General features: G+C 45.2%; 1 protein-coding gene across 2 annotated transcripts in view; it reads left to right on the top strand.

The window, feature by feature from the left end:
* CLDN10 (claudin 10) overlaps nt 1–17,326 on the top strand; it is a 54,732-nt gene that overhangs the window by 35,038 nt on the left and 2,368 nt on the right. Inside the window, exons 1-3 of one of the 2 annotated variants that reach the window (XM_039730430.1) lie at nt 6,068–6,366; nt 13,545–13,706; nt 13,871–13,952. In XM_039730430.1, coding sequence (XP_039586364.1) covers nt 6,147–6,366; nt 13,545–13,706; nt 13,871–13,952 — 464 coding nt within the window. In that variant the 5' untranslated portion in view covers nt 6,068–6,146. Of the gene's footprint in view, nt 1–6,067; nt 6,367–13,544; nt 13,707–13,870; nt 13,953–17,326 lie in introns of those variants that run through there. The other variant, XM_039730431.1, reaches the window with a different exon arrangement.

Below are 17,326 nucleotides of genomic sequence, written 5' to 3'. Positions count from 1 at the left end.
TTGCATTACATAGGCTCTTAAAATCTGTTTTAGATTTTAGAAATTATATGTTCTTAAAATCTGTCCAGATATTTCCTGCCTTTCCACAGCAATCTTAGCAAAACTTAATTTGATGTGGCGGCCACTTCTGACAGACAAGAGCTGCACCTGTGCTGTTGGCCAGGAGGAATGCACCTCCAGGAAAGTAGGAGATGCACTTCTTCACATTTCCTGCTGAGTTTGTTAAACAGGTTATATCTATTTTTAAAAGATTGTATTACAAACTTTCAGCGAACTACACAGGCTTTTCTCAACAAAATTAAGGCAAGCTGAAAAAAAAAGAAAGAAAGAAAGAAACAAAGCATTAATCACAGTGTCAAGAAACAAAGTCAGTAATGTCCGAATGCACTGAACAGAGAGAGGGAGAGGGGAAAGTTTATGGCTTGAGGAATGCAATTTTTCACTCCTTTAAAATGCTCTGGATTGTCAGTTCCTATTAATTTTTTACTTTTTGTTATGTAATATATGAACTGCATAGCTAAAAATCATTCTTGTCCTGGCAGTTTACAAAAGACATGCAGTAATTTAATTTAATTATTTTTTCCACCACTTAAGAAAAACAACGATAGCACCCCCATCAAGGACTGGTGATTATTAACTGATGTTCCCAGTCTGATGGATTTTTTTTTTTAGGTGAGACAGAAACATTCCTTTGCTTGCTCTCTTTTGAGGAAGAGGATCTGGTTGCTCATTTTTTAGGCGGCACTTTGTTCTGCACAATGCAGAGTGCCCTGCAAGCTCCTCACTTACTGTTGTGTTAATCTCCTCTAACCTACATGCCAGTTTGGGGTGCCCTCTCCAGACCTAGCACTGCCAACAGACCCAAGTGATGACACTCTTATAAGCCTGTCTATGTTCCCTATGTCTGCCTTACTTTTTCAATATTCAGACTCTCAGGAAAACCCTAGCAAACAAGGAAGCTGTCCTTCAGCTGAAGAAAAATAAAGTTGGGACTTTTTCCTTTTGCACAAGTGCTCTAGCTACCCTGGAAATCATAACATGGCAAAGCCAGGAAAGAGTCTCAAGTTGCCCAACTTATGCATGGTAAAATTACAAGAAAAATTACTCCAGGACAAAGGCATGACGACCCTAGCCTGCTTATCCTGGCTGCAGAACAAATGCTGTTGTCATCCAGTGTTTAACTTATGAGGCAATAATGATTACTTGTAATTTTGAGCCTGCAAGAGCTAAAATAATATCCTGTATTTCAGACTTGAGAGCAAAACTGTCTGTGAAGGGCTCTTCTGTACATGGCAATATAATAAAACGTTTGTACATTATAAAAATTCAACTATTTATCAATATTCCAGCCTGATTAGTAGAATGTATGTATGTAGTTCAAAAACCTCAGTAGCCTGGGGTTGGTCTCTGCTGACTGGAAGCTAGCCAATGTTATTCCAATCTACAAGAAGGATGTGAGGGAAGGCCCAGGGAACTACAGACCTGTTAGTCTTACTTCAGTTCCTGGAAAAGTTGCAGAGAAGATCACACTGGGTACTGTCAAAAGGCATTTAAAGAACAATGCGATCCCCAGGCACAGTCAACACAGGCTCACAAAGGGAAAATCCTGTTTAGCTAATTTCATATCCTTCTATTATAAGGTCACCCACCTGGTGGATGAAGGGAAGGTGGGGAGTTTTTCTGCATTTAAGTCAGGGATTTCATAATGTCCCTTACAGCATCCTTCCACACAAGTTGTCCAGCTGTGGGATGAATGGATTCATGGTGTGCTGGTGAAGGACAAAGTCCAAAGGGTTGTACAAAGGGGCCATATATGGATGGTCAATGGTCACCAGTGGCGCTCCTCACCCCTCGTTCCTGGGGGCCAGATCTGTTCAATATCAGCAATCTGATCCTGGGCTTGAACACACCATTAGCTGATGATTCCAGCCCGGGAGGTACTGTTGATACACTTGGGGGACAAAAGGTTTTGCAGAGTGATCTCAATACATTGGAGCATTGGGCAATTAATGGGATTAAATTTAATCCTATTAATGGGATTAAATTAAAAAAATCTATGTGCTATGTACCTAGGACAGAGTAATGCTGGGAATAAGTATAAACTGGGAGAGGAGTGGCTGGAGAGCAGGTCTGCAGGAAGGGGTCTGGGGCTGCTGGTCAGCAGCAGGATCAGTGTGAGTCAGCCAAGTGCCCTGGCAGCCAGGAGGGCAAATCCCTTCCAGGAGTGCATAAAACAGAGCATCACCAGCCCACCAAGAGAGGAGATTATCCCTTTCTTTTTAACACTGTTGTGGTCTCACCCAGAGTGCTGTGTGCAGTGCCAGGTCCACAATTTAAGATGGATGTTGAGGTCTTTGAATGCAGCGATAGGAGGACAACAGCTGGTGAGAGGGCTGGAAATCACGTCCTGTGAGGAGTGGCTGAGTGCTCTGGGCTTGTCTTGTTTGGAGAAAAGGAGGCTGAGGGGTGATCTCATTGTCCTCTGCAGCCTCCTGAGGAGGGGAAGTTGAAGATGATCTCTTCTCTCTGAAATCCAGCAATAGGATGCATGGGAATGGCTCAAAGCTGCATGAGGGGTGATCTCATTGCCCTCTGCAGCCTCCTGAGGAGGGGAAGTTGAAGACGATCTCTTCTCTCTGAAATCCAGCAACAGGATGCGTGGGAATGGCTCAAAGCTGTGCCAGGGAAGGTTCAGACTGGACATTAGGAAAAGCACTTCATAACTGAGAGCATGGTCAAACCCTGGAAGAGGCTTCCTGGAGAGGTGGTTGATGCCCCAAACCTGTCAGTATTTAAGAGGTATTCGGACAAAACTTTAGTAACATGCTTTAACTTTGGGTCAGTTCTGAAGTGTCAGGCAGCTGGACTAGATGGTCAACACAGGTCCCTTCCAAATGAAATAGCCTACTCTAGACACATACTAATATTTCTCCCCTAAATTCTACTTTTATGCCCAAGAATCAATGAATTTTTCCACAAAAAATGAACCACAATGGTTGTTTTTCTTTAAAAAATCCACATGAGCACCTTTCTTAAATCCAAGGGAATAAACCATCCCCAGTCCAAGGGAATAAACCCCATATCAGTCAAATGACCCAGCACAAAACTGTGTGATTGTATTGACATGATCAACCTATGAAGAGAAGAAAACAGAAATCAGTCCCACAGCAGCCTGAGGAGCTTTCAAAAACTTTCCAAGTCATAACTTGTTGCGAAGCACAGGAATGAAAAAAAAAAAAAGCAACCCCAAAACCCCCCAAAAAACAACAACAAAAAAAAAAAAAACCCCAACAAAAAAACCAAACCAAAAAAACAAACCAAACAAAAAAACAAACAAACAAACAAACAATGGCTGAGTCTTTTGCTCTACTACATAAACTATAAATAGCTAAGAAAGCCAAGTAAGCAAATCCAATGCCAGAACTATGGTGGCAGGAAGACAGAGGTTGAAGAGAAATATAGAATTGTCTTCATATGGATGTTAAAGCTCCTGCCACATCAACAGGCCACAGTATCCTGGAAAACTGGAAGATGCATGAGTTAAGATGATAGTAAAGGGACTTGCAGTTGCACAAGACAAAGAAGCTGAAAAAAATTTACAGGGGAAAAACACAGCTCTCAGATGAATGTTTTCCAATGTCTTATCCTTACAGATTCCAGCCAGCATGAAGAAAATGTCACCATGGAAGAGTATATTCTTGCAACTTCCCTTACTCTTCAGCCTGGGGGGAACGCTCAGCTGTGCACTATGTCCTTTTGGGCTTAGATCACCAAAGTTGAGATCAGAAGTGCAACACCTTTCTCTGATTTTAGATGAGAAAGATGGTAACAGCTGGACTAGTAACATAAAACATCCTCAGAAGCAGCAGTGTCAGGAGATGAAAGGAGGAGCCTTTCTCTGAAGCCAAAGCAAGTCTGGTTCTCATTCACACTCAGGACACTTCACAACGTTCTGGATAAAACAGGGCTTACAAGGGAACGAGTGTATAAATTAGCCTTGCTTGAAGGGTCCTTATGGGCAGACAGAGAGTGGGTTTGAGGCTGAAATAATTTCATTTGTCCTAAGCCACCTGCATGGGCTCACCCTGAAGTCCCTGGCAGCAGACAGGTGTCCCTCAAAGAGGTGTGGATCCACACAGTACATGGCAGCCAAGCCTGGCTCTGCTGAAAGCAGCAGGTCTGGGACAGCACAAATGGCTGTTGGACATCACAGCCAGAGGCCACGGCAGCTTCAGCAGGACTGCCCACCCTCAGCAGGGTCACTCACCAGCCTGCCACTTCTGCTGGCCCTCTGGGGAGCGGTGCCTATGCTCTTCAGGAACATCCTCTTCCTCTCCTAGAGGTGTCTTGGCTGTGTTCCTGTCCCTCAACACTCCCTCCAGCCTTCTGGTTGTTGCATGACAGTGTGCTAAAAAGTTCTGATGGGCCCTGGCCAAACTTTGCCCAAATGCTACTCCCTGGATTCATAAGCAAAGCACTGCTATCAACAAAACAATAGGTGAGCTTTCCTTGTCAAGAAACACGATGACCCAAGTTTGGACTCGAGCCTCCTACCTCAACTTAATTAGATCCTAGTTGATAGCTTGATCTACTTTACCACTACCAACATAATTCCAGTCTGCAAGAGCTCAAAGCACTATGATGTTGGGAAATGTTGCAAAAATCTTTCTTTCCTTTTTCCCTTCTGCTGCCATGTCCTAGGATAACTAGATCATAATATCATGGAGATGGGACTTGGATCTGTAGTCATCCCAGTGTTCCAAAGTGAGCTCTGGCTACAGCCTGACACCACACAGGAGGCTGGCTCACCTTCTTCAGGACCCTGTTTCTTTTCCCTCCTGGGAAGAGAGGAAGGCATCTTGGCACAGAGGTTGAATGGAGCTGTAGCATGCCCCATGCCCAGCGCTGCTGTGCAAACACTGCTTTTCCCACTACCTCTTCCCTGCCAGTGCTGCTGTGCGTCACCTGAAAGTCAGAGGGTACCAAGGAGGCAGAGAGCAGGCAGGGAGCCACTGCTTCAGCAAATGCATCTGTGGACCCCCTTTTACCCCGCTGGAGCACTAACATCAAAATACACCCTGTTCCCACTGTGACACACATCCAAATGTACATCAAACTTTGAGGTTTTTCTTCTTTCTCCCTTTTTCTTTTTTTTTTTTTTTAATATGTCTGTAAGGTGGTTACATCCGGGTTTGTGTCCACACGGCAAAACCAAAGAGCATTCATCAGAAGAATAATGATGCAAATATGGCTTCTTATCCTCCAGTGATTGCCCATCTGGCAAAAAGGTTTAGAAAATGTAACAATAGTTTTGACATAAATAGGAGGAAAGTAAAGACCGGCAGTGTACTTTCCACATCAATGGCAAATATACTACTGATGTGGAAAGTAAACAGCTTCAAACGAGGAGAAACCACTGTGGATAATGCTCCACCTGTGAGCTGCAGGCTTGAATGCCACTGCATGAAAACTGAGGTAGAAAATCCCAAGTTCACCACCTCACATTGCAAAAATAGGTATGAAATGCGGTACCACCTGTGGCTGGATAATATCAGGGGCCAGCTGAAATTCAGAGGATTAAAAAACCCTGTTATGCATTTCAAAAGTTTATGCCCCTGTAGGGATATGGAGCGCTCGCGGTCGGCACACCTGTATTCTACAAGTATTCCTCGAAGCCACCCTCCTGGCGAGGCTCTTGGTGGGGAGGATGGCGCGGGGTCGTGCGGAAAGAGCCGCAAACCCGCAGCTGGGAAGGAGATGCTAAGGACGCGCCTGTCCCGCTCCTGCCATCCCCTCCGGACCCCTGCAGGAGCACCTGCGGCGGAAGGGGCGTCTAACCCCAAATTACAGGGCTGATTTGCGCCGCTGTTTGCTTTCGGGTGTGGTTCATTGCGCCCCTCCGGACCGCGCCAGGTCCGTTCTGCGGTCCCGGGGCGCTGCCGGGGCCGGGCGGGGCGGGGCGGTCCCGGGGCGATGCCGGGAGCTGCCCGTGCTGATTGGGCTGCGCTGCCGCCCCCGCCCCGCTCGGCTCGGCTCGGCTCAGCTCGGCTCGGCTCCGCTCCGCCCGCTGCCGCCGGGATCCGCCGCCCCGGGCTCCGCCGGGATCCGCCGCGGCTCCGCGCCGCCCGCCGCCTGCTGCCGGGCCCATGGCGAGCACGTCGGCGGAGATCATCGCGTTCCTGCTGACCATCTCGGGATGGGTGCTGGTGTCCTCCACGCTGCCCACCGACTACTGGAAGGTGTCCACCATCGATGGCACGGTCATCACCACCGCCACCTTTTGGGCCAACCTCTGGAAGACCTGCGTGACCGACTCCACCGGCGTCTCCAACTGCAAGGACTTCCCCTCCATGCTGGCGCTGGACGGTCAGGCTCCCGCTGCCCCCCCCCCCGACACTCCCCGGTGTCCCGGGGCCGCTCCCGGGCGGGCTCGGCGGGGCGGGCGGGGGCGGGCTCGGGGTGCGCCGAGCGGGGCCGGGGGCGGCGGGACCCGAGCGAAGGCGGCTCCCCCGCGGGTTCGCAGGTGCCCCCGTGTCCCCAGGCAGGTGGCAGCGTGCTGCTTGTGCGCACCTGTGGAAGTGGGGGTTTTTCCTCCCAAAAACCCACTAGCTGAGATTATGTTTGGTGCCCAAGTGTCCGGTTTGGGCTCTCGTTCTGTCACTACCTGCCTTTTTTTCCCCATCGGAAAGAGTGTGTGTGTGTGGATTTGACACAAGAAGAATGCAGGCAGATTTTTCTTGCCGATCTGTTTTCCGACTGCCGTGACATTCCTCTTTTGTATGGTTTTGCCAGCCATGCAACGGTCGGTGGAGAAGAACAAGCCTTGGCGTCGTTTTGTTTTAATTAATGTTCCTTTGCTGGTTTTGCTAAGTGGTTATTAACTCAGATGTAATTGCTTCATTGATAAATGACAGTGTGAAAGCTCGGGGCAGTCAGGGATGCAAAGGTATGCAGAAGGGATGCATAGCTTTGCTCAGCTTTAAAGGCAGTGCTATTTTGAAGCAAAGCTAAGAGTTTTGCTATAGGGCTTGAAACCAAAGATTGAGTTGGTGCTGCGTTTCTTCCCTCATTAAGGGGCAACATTTTTGCCCTTTAAGGAAGCTGTACTGGGAAACTGTTCACTGCAGGAAATCTCTACAACTAAACTTTTAGTTGATAAATCCACACCAATTATGGCTGGTAGAAACAGGAGAAGTGTGTATGACACTGGTTTATAGCTTCAGGAGTGGCTGTAAAGAACGGGAGGAAAGGCTTCTAAAATTATGGCACCTTTTATAAGTTTTTGCAGTTATAAATGAATGCAATATGCAGTTTGCCAGTGGCTTTGATACTCACAAAAGATCATGCCTACTGTTCACAGCCTGGCAAGACATTCCCTTTGCACTGGAGGCTGAGCAGGTATTTTGGTGTAAAAGCTCTGTTTAAGAGGAAAGGAAGGTCTGTTAATCTAATCACTAACAGAGATTAATACTAATTCTAACAGGGATTAATATGAACATGACGTTAATGCCAGTATCAGAAAACCTTTAACCTCTGTATGTAGAAAAGGCTGAAAGAGGCCAAGATACCAAAACGAGGTAACACAGGCAACCCTTAAGCAGCACTACTGCAGGATGCTTCCCTCGGGGGGAGAAGTGCTGTTCCCAGACTTTATTTTGACCCAGCCCTGTGGCAGCAGAGGAATTTGCCAGTTCCTCCAAAGGGATAGGAGAGCTGGCTGGCCTCCATTGACATCAGTCACTCTGTGGCAGCAGCTGAGAGTGTAATTTCCAGGACTGGGCAAGGAGCAGGGGTCTCTGTGCAGGCAGGCATGGAGCGATCATTGGTGCGAAACCTTTTGGATTTCTTGAACCTATTGTTTAGCTGTTCTTTTAGGTCTCGGTGAATCTGTTTTTAAAGTAAGAAAAGCGCAATTAGAAAGTATGAAGATTTTGGAACATTTAAATTTTCAAAACGAAGACAGCACTTGACAGCAAAATCCTTTTCTTCCTTTCCCCCAAATGCTTGTGCATTGAAACCTTGCATGTTGGGTAGCATGTTCCACTTGGTCAAAGAATGAGTTTCTGAGGTGCCTTGTGCACAGTGAAAGAGCCACCAGCTCATTTTGGACAGAAGTGAATCTGAAATGCACATCTGGAATGGCCCTATCCCAACACTTCAGTCCCAGGTTGTTTTTCAGCAGTAGAGAGTTCTTGGCTTCAGTGTTTCTCAACAGCATCTTTAAATGCTGTGGGGCCAGATTCTGGTACCCAGGCACAGTGTGAATGAAAGGCAGGCTGGAGGGAGAGTGATGTACCCCCTTCCCGACCCAGCACAGACCAGGCAAGCTGGGGTCAGAGGGGCAGCCACTGCAGTCGGGGGTGGTTTCAGTGGGTAGCCTAGCCCAGACTCCCTTCCTCATTGTTACAGGCTCTGCTGGGAACCTGTCAGCATCTGACTGTGGGTGTGTATGTCCCCTCTTCACCCTAACCCTTCCCCTGTGGGGGAGTGCACTTCGTGTGGTGTGTCACTCGTGGCTTAAAGAATTTGTGTCTCAACAAGTAGACAAGTCTGCCTCAGCCCTTGTCTAGCCTCTTCCTTCCCTCCTCTTCCCCTTTGTCCAGACTTACATGTCCAAGGTGGATCCCATTCCCTGTGACTGGGTATGTGGGAACTTCCTGACACCATCCTCAGGTGAGGGACTCAGAATACACAAGCAGGGCAGATCTGGTTTCTGTTCTCAGGGAAGTGTTTGTGAGCAGAAACAATAACCCTGTAAGGATACATGTAGTGACAATATGTTACTCTCGTCAAAATGGTAAAGCATGACTGAAAAATTCCTAAAAATATTTCTACTGTCCTAGGGAAATGTGGCTCAGCTCCACTCTTTCGTCACACAGATAGAGAGGATCTGCCTCTCAGAGCAGTTCCTCTTGTACTGATTTTTTTTTGGTCAAATTGGAAACCTCTGAGGAAGCTGGATTTCTCATCCCAAGAGACTGCTCAGGTCTTCCAGGGGATCAGAGGCAAGGTGAGGGGGAAACAAATCGGTGTGACCATGCTTTGAGAATCCTGGTCTGTGTGAGTTGTCCCTGCCTGTGGCACGGGGTAAGAACCAGACGACCTCTGAGGTCCCTCCCTACCCAAACCTCGATGACTCTGTGATTCTACACCAGGAGCTCTCCTGTGGAGTGCAGAAGTCCTTCCTTCTTCAGAAGCAGTGTCACAGTTCAGGTCAGGGGTGTTCAGGAGATGGTTCCTCTTTACCCTTGTCTTGGTTTCTGTCATGGAGTGGGCCTGGACTGTCCTGCCCAGCTTGCAGTGGGATGGCACAGCAGCGGGGCTGCCCTGACGGCTTTCAGGCCATCACTCCGCACAAATGGCTTCCAGAGAAAATTGCTTGTGGTCACCTTCCACCTTTATGCATTCCTGTAGAAGAAACCAATTTGGCCAGCCCTCATTAAGTGCTGAGCCCCACATTCCTTATGTAAGCAAAAATGCTCTTCCTGTCTGTGGGGCTTTAAGTAATTTTGGGTTTACTTTTTGTGCCACTGGTCATAGGTGGAAATTTACTGATGAAACCACCTCCCCAAAAGAGGACGTATCAGTTTCCATGTTTCCTACAGTGGATCTGATGACCTTTTGCAAGAAGAGAGCTGAACAAAAATTCAATTATGAGCTAAAAGAGGGTATTAGAGCTTAGAAAGACATACAAAAGCAATGGGTGTGTACTTTTGGAAGGAATCTGTGCTGAATCTGTAAGGCAACCTCTTACACTTCACGTGATGTAGACTGCAAAATGCCACCAGAGGCATTTATTGTGAAAGTGGCAATCCCCAGAACTTTGCATATATATTTTTTTCCATAGTGTCATATGATATGAGTACATGAATGCCTTCTAAGTCTTTGTAAGCATGAGACAAGTGTGAGAGCAGTGAGGCAAGAAAGATGAAGCTCTAAGAAGATTAATTTCAATGCAAGACAAAACACATTTGTTTGAAACAAACAAAAAAACCAAACAAAAAAAAAAAAAAAAAAAACCAAAAACAAAAACCACACACACACAAAAAAAACCACCTTGAAATAGGTTTCTCTTGGAATGCTGCTAAACATGACTTTATGAGCAATGCATGTTTGTCTGCTTGTCTGTTTAAAACACATGGCTTTTTGCTGCTTGGGAACTTCATTTGCGTGGTTGGTATGTACATGACAAGTTTCCTGCAGGAGCTGGTGCAAATACAGAACATAAACATTTGGGAAAGGACAGGTTTTAGTCTTGAGTGGAGGAGTGTGAAAAAATAGTTCCCTTTTGCACTCCTCTTAATTACCATAGTATCACAGAATGTTTTGGGTTACAATGAAGGGATATTAAAGGCCATCTAGTTCCAACCTGCCTACCATGGGTAGGGACATTTCCTACTAATGAAAGTTACTCAAAGTTTCATCCAAACTTCAACACTTCCAGGGAAGGGGCATCCACAGGTTCTCTGGGTTCCCTGTTGCAGTGTCTCACCACCCTCACAGAAAAGAATTTCTTCCTAATATCCAATATCTTCCGAATATCTAACCTAAATCTGCCCTTTTTCAGTTGAAAGGCATTTTCCTTTGTCCTGTCACTACACACTCCTGTAAAAAGTCCTTCTCCAGCTTTCCTGTAGGCCCACTTTAGGTTCTGGAAGGCTGCTGGAAGGTCTGCCGAGATCCTTTTCTTCTTCAAGATGAGCAAGCCCTATTAGTCTTGGTGCCAGCAAAAAAGAGGTTTAGTTCCTCTTGGAGCCAAATGTTATACAGAGTTTGAATCTAGGATCTAAGCAATAGGAAGTTTGATTTGGTGAAAAGGTTGATTTCACCCTTTCATGCTTCCTAATGCTCCAGTCAACCTCATGGGACTCCTAGAGCCTTCTGCTTTTCCACAGTACTGGTGTAAATTGGGATTTTTTCCCTGTATTTTGTTTTAAAAATGTGTGCCAGTTGGCTGATTGCTCTGGTGAACTGAAACAAGTCCTACTATAGCTGGCCTGCCCAATTCAGTGAATTATTTAGTGAGAAAGGTTATTCATTCAGCAGAACTGAGCAGTCCTCCAGTTCATGCTGTTTATAATTGAAAATGATTTCTGAGTGAGTGAGTTAATTATTTCTTGCTGTCTCACTACCCTCTACCTATTTTAAAACTGTGTATTGACCTTCAGGAAAAACTGAATTTCAGCCCTGTGGTTACTAGCAAGTGTTGGATATTTTAGTTGGGGTGAATATTTACTGGTTTTCCTAGGAGGTTCAGACATAAATAAAAGTTTAGAGGACCTCCGGGTAAACATGTTCATGGTTCAGCACTTTAATGTGTCAATTAGCTAACTAACACTGTCAATAAATTGGACCTGTCAGAAATAATAGCTTCCTTTCCAGTCTTCATCTCATGCTTTACCTGTCTGCTACAAGAAATACATTACACACCACCTAAAGCAGCATAAGCCAAGTTTTCCATGCCTACAGCAAAAATTTAGAAAGCAAGGCTGCTGTCTTCAAACCTGTGTCTTGCACAAATCACCCTCTTGCATTCCAACATGTGAGCAGTATGACAGTCACACTTATGCCACTGACTGTGTCTTTCTTGATCAGGTGGGCTACAGAAAGTCTGTGTGCCAGCAGAGGTAGATAAATGCTGGTAGGTTGTGTTCACAGATGGGCAGCACAGCTCCCAGGTTCAGCAGACCTGCTAAAATGGGGTGTTATGTGCTACAAATTGCTTTGTTGCTCAGAGCTGTGAATCAATGGGGGATTTAAAGCAGTGTTCAAGCATGGGGTGGTCATCCTAGAGCTGACGTACCTTCAGCAGTGGCTAAAGGAGGTGGCAGCAAGGATAGCAGAAGGTGGCCACGTGTCTGTGGTAGCCATCTGCATCTCAAAGCCCTTCCAGCCAGACACAGACTTCTTCATCAGGAGCGTATCCAGTCTCTTTTTGAGTCTCAGTAAACCCTTAGTGTCCACACATCCTGTAGAAAGGAATTCCACAGCTTCATTTTACAAACAAGCATACCTTTTGTTTTGAATCTGCTGCCTTCTGTTTCCATCAGACGTCCTCTGGTTCCTGCTTTAGTATATTGTTTTCTTACATATTAAAACTTTTATGCAGGATTTGGTGGGGGTTTTTTGTTTATTTATTTTTACATAAAATTTGGTGTAATAGGCAATGACAATGTGGTTTAGCTCTCAACATTTCCACCCACTGGAGATCAAAGCAAAAAGAATGAATGCCCTAATAGTGGGAGTTCATTTTCATTTTAAATGAGATGTAACAACAGGTTATGAAGAAAAACATCTTGTGATGGTTATTCAGCTGTGTAAGATTGCAGCGTTCCACCCCGTAAGCAGCGATATGAGATTATCACAGCCCTTCAATTCCAAGATATTCTCAGAAGGGAAAAGAGGCCAAGCAGCCCATTGTCCTGGTGAAGGGTCCTGTCCTGGGAGGTCCCTCTGGGAGCAGTCTCGGGCAGCACAGCCAAATTGCTTGTGGCTGAAGACAGTGCAAGCTGCTTGTCCAGGTTTAAATATGGCAGCTAGTATATTGTTTTCTTACATATTAAAACTTTTATGCAGGATTTGGTGGGGGTTTTTTGTTTATTTATTTTTACATAAAATTTGGTGTAATAGGCAATGACAATGTGGTTTAGCTCTCAACATTTCCACCCACTGGAGATCAAAGCAAAAAGAATGAATGCCCTAATAGTGGGAGTTCATTTTCATTTTAAATGAGATGTAACAACAGGTTATGAAGAAAAACATCTTGTGATGGTTATTCAGCTGTGTAAGATTGCAGCGTTCCACACCGTAAGCAGCGATATGAGATTATCACAGCCCTTCAATTCCAAGATATTCTCAGAAGGGAAAAGAGGCCAAGCAGCCCATTGTCCTGGTGAAGGGTCCTGTCCTGGGAGGTCCCTCTGGGAGCAGTCTTGGGCAGCACAGCCAAATTTCTTTTGGCTGAAGACAGGTGCAAGCTGCTTGTCCAGGTTTAAATACGGCAGTGATTTTCTTTATCCCAAGGGACTACTGCTGTCCATGGAGCTGAGTGCATGGCTGACTTCTTTGCAGATGAGGGTCTTGTGGGCACATCCAAATCAAATCAGTGGCACATCCAGGCAGGCCCAGGACCCCAGCCAGGGTCACTGCCAGCCATATCGCACATGCACAAGTGGACTGATGTAAGACTTGCTTTGAGTGCACAGGGGGGCTCTGCAGCTTTTGACCTGATCAGACCACGTGGAGCTGCTCTTTTAAACCTCATGGGTACAACCTCTTGCAGATGCTATACTCAGTGCCATGGGATAATGTTTTGAAGCCCTGAGTGCCACAGTATCATTCTTATGAGCTGGGTATGGGTGATGATGCCCTGTGAAGGGCACATATCACCTAGAGGAACACACAGTGGTGAAGTGATACTGTTCCAGCCAAAGTCCGATTCCATTTGCAATAGTGAGTGCCTGATGCTGCACAGAGGGAGGGAAACTACAGCAACACTGCTCATGGTCCCAGTTCTCATATTAGCCTTGCTCTTTCTCTCACAGGTTACATCCAAGCATGCAGAGGATTGATGATCTCCGCTGTCTGCCTGGGCTTCTTCGGTGCCGTTTTTGGACTGGTTGGGATGAAATGTACAAAAGTCGGAGGCTCTGATCAGACTAAAGCAAAAATAGCTTGTTTAGCTGGACTGATTTTCATACTCTCTGGTAAATATACTTTATTTCTATCGGTTTGCATATTTGAAGTCATACCGGAGCTGTTTCTTTCCTGCAGAAACCTGTGCACAATCCGCCATGACTTCGTTGACTTCAGGGCCAGGCCCAAAGCTCTGCTGCCAGCTCCACTGAATGGTTTGTCTTATGCTTTTCAGGGTTGTGCTCTATGACTAGTTGTTCCCTGTATGCAAACAGGATTACGTCTGAGTTCTTTGACCCTTCTTTTGTTGCACAAAAGTAAGTACTTTCCTATACCCATAAATCTTTCAAACAAGTAGACCTTAGGTTTCCCACTGCACACCAGAGCCTGTTTAGACAGAGAGCAGCTGCTTCTCCCCTTGGGCACAGGAGGAGAGTGGGCTGCAGTTTTACTTAACCACAGTTTCTAGCTGGAGCAACCAGGTGCTGAAATTCAATGAATAAACACTTCGCTGCACAGTGATGGCTCTGCAATCCATGTGCCCAGCTCTACCACGGGCTGGCAGGGCAGCTGGGGCTCATTGGGAATGGAGCCTGCCTGGGTGCCAGAGGTGCAGCAAAAGGATTGCACAAGACACAGGGGCTCATTAGGTGCATCATTCGATAGGGAAGGGACAAAAGTATTGCCTTGAGCCTTTGATAGAAGGTGGCTTCGATAAAGGTGTTGAGCACTGTGCAATCTCGATCCCTCTTGAGGAGAGGTTTCTTCAAACTTGGTGGAATTTTGCTGACAAATTTTCAGAAATTTGGATCATAAACCTTTTCAAAACCCATGATCTTTTGAGCACTAGCATAAATACTTAAATTCTCAGGACCTGCAAAAGCAGCAATCCACAAAACAACGCTTGGATTTTGGAATGACATTCTTAACTACCAAGTCTGAAAATGTTGGCTGTAAATTATAGCATCGGAGACTCCTGTTTTGCCTTCATATGTGATGTAAACTGTTTTTAAAGGCAAGGATTTTAAAGTATTCTTGGCAGTGATTCCAGAATATGCCAAACATAGGGTGTACATTTCCCTGATACTCAAGTAAGGGATTGGTAAGGAAACCTGAGCCTTTATGTTTCACTTTGACAGAAAGAAAATAGTCTGAATAAATAACACTAAAGGGATCTACATTTGCAGTAGGGTTGACACTGCTTTTTCTATCTTGAAACAGTACTAGTTTTCTCCATACAATCTTGTATTAGTTTTCTCTGTAATTCTCCTATACTTTCTGCCTATTTGATGTAGAGAAGACAGGCTCGAAAGGCCACCATAAGAAAGAAGGATGTGAGGTTCTTTGAAGAAAATGGAGCCTGGCTATATAGACAGAAGTTAATTATTCATCAGGCTTACTGTTCTTAGTGAAAAATGCCATGATTGCTGCCAGAAGTCCTTTTCTTACACTGTATTCCTACCCTCATGTGTTGCAATAGAGCAGGCAGACCTCACAATGGAATTTTACTGTGAAGGAATGAGAAATCCAGTTTAAATATTGAAATAACGGTAGTAAAACATCCTCTTCAGAAATTACCTTTTTTTTTGTGGACAACCAGCATAGCTCAGCTGTGGGCAGATATAATCATGATTACAAAGATGAAGGCAGAGAGAAAATCCTGAAATTTTAATTTGAGTTGTGCACAATGCACGTAGCTCATGCAGTGACCCTGCATCAGATTGAGCTAGTGGTGGCATTAAAATTTCCATTTGTTTTCTCAACTGATGTAAAATTTCCATTTGTTGCCACCTACAAACCCTTACTTTGTTATGCATTGCAGGCACATTTCATATGTTTGCTGTGATATTGTGGAAATTTGGAATTGTGTCTTCACTGAGATAGGATTTCAACCTTTTGCCTTTTACTGCACATTTCTCTCCTGAAGTTATTCTGGCAGTGTCAAAGACAGGCTTGAGATACCATTAGTGGGAAACAAATGACGTGAGGCATTCAGCACCTTGTGTCAATCATCAGGATTTCCCTCCAGCCTTCTTTACTATTTTTAATTGCAATTATCTGACTAACTTCCCATATAGGCATTCATATGCAATTGAAAAATCTTGAGTTTTCCTCCTAAGTACCGGTATAAATCAGAAAGGTTGTTTTCTCTGTTTGAAGATGTGGAAGAAGATATAGGCATTGATATGCAATTGAAAAATCTTGAGTTTTCCTCCTAAGTACCAGTATAAATCAGAAAGGTTGTTTGAAGATGTGGAAGAAAGACCTATCAGGACAGCTCTTGAACTCATTAACCTGGCGGTGTGGCAGTCCCTCGACCAGGGCCATACACAAATCTGTTTAATCATGGTATAATAACAAGTGTTGCTTCAAACAAACCCAACTACAAAGGCTGAACCCCATGTCTTCTGTCCCAACTAGTAGGTAACACTCAGGTATCCCTTTGAAACAAACCCAACTACAAAGGCTGAACCCCATGTCTTCTGGGGTTCTTCTTCTTCTTCTTCTTCCCTTTTCTACCCAGTTCTATCAAATATGGTAATGATTTCTTTTCTGTACAATCAGAGTTTCAGGAAGGGAAGATAGCGCTTGATCTCCTTAAATCCCTCAGCCTCTGGTCAACTATTTCTTGTTAGATAAAAACATGGAAACTTGTGTTTCCCACTTTCTAGGCAAATGGTCTTGGGAAATAAGTTGTTACTGCAATGGCTATGCTGGATCTTGGTCCAGCTCTGATCTCCAGCAGTGTGGTGATCTGCATCGACTTCTGTGGGGAGCCTAATCCTGGTCCTGATACCTTAGGTGTGCTCTGGCAGTTCTGTAGGGATGGAGGGATCCCCATGAGGGAGCTTTTCCCACATCTGAGTTAGTCCCTCTGGTCTGCTTTCACAGGTCAATGAAAGAGGTACCTTGACAATGTTTTAGAAGTGCACTTTGTGTGTATTTCTTGCATATTGAATATACTGGGATCTTAGGTGATGAGCTCTGATGTAGATCTCTGCTTCTAATCAGAGAACCTCCTGTCCTCAGAGAGACACAAATCTCCTTGAGTCATGTGAAAACCGTAGCAAGGTGGTTGGAAATGTGAGCATAAGTAGAATTAAAATTTTACAGGTTTGGCAGATTTTGAAGTGAAATGGGATTGGGTGGAGTGTTTTCCAGGAAGGAGCTATGGTTCCCAGCAGTTTAAATTGGGGGTTGGGTCTGTAAGCTCCATGCTGGTGTTGAGGAAGGGTTCTGAGGCAGAGTCAGTTTATTTCAGCTTGAGTTTGGTGTCTTCAGAGAGGGAGCCTGAACAAAGAAATCCCTGGGTCTTTATCCCCTCACAGTCTGTGCACCTGATCCTCATGTGCTCTTCACGGATCTTGCATGTGCCTCCTGGCCCATTGATGATTTATGGTATGGAGTCTTCTAACACCTCACTGGATTTTTTTGACTGTTTCTCCAATGCTCTTTTGTAAAAATATAAGTTTTTCAGAACAGCTGACAGGTACTTTCAGTTAGATATTTTGGTAATGTGGAATTAGGGCCTGTGCACATGGAAATGTTCACAACTAGCTGAGTGCAACTACACCGTGTTGCAGTTGCACAGGCAGGCTGTCAAGCAGGGGCTTTTATTTGGCTGCCTCACCACAGTTTACAATAAATGAATTTAGTAGCATCTGCTTGAACAGCACATACTCCTGGTTAG

Source organism: Passer montanus, unplaced genomic scaffold, assembly GCF_014805655.1.
Source record: "Passer montanus isolate IOZ18808 unplaced genomic scaffold, ASM1480565v1 scaffold72, whole genome shotgun sequence".
In the NCBI taxonomy this organism is placed as follows: Eukaryota; Metazoa; Chordata; class Aves; order Passeriformes; family Passeridae; genus Passer; species Passer montanus.
The sequence above is the reverse complement of the archived record's forward strand: the minus strand, read 5'-3'. Positions and strand labels throughout refer to the sequence as shown.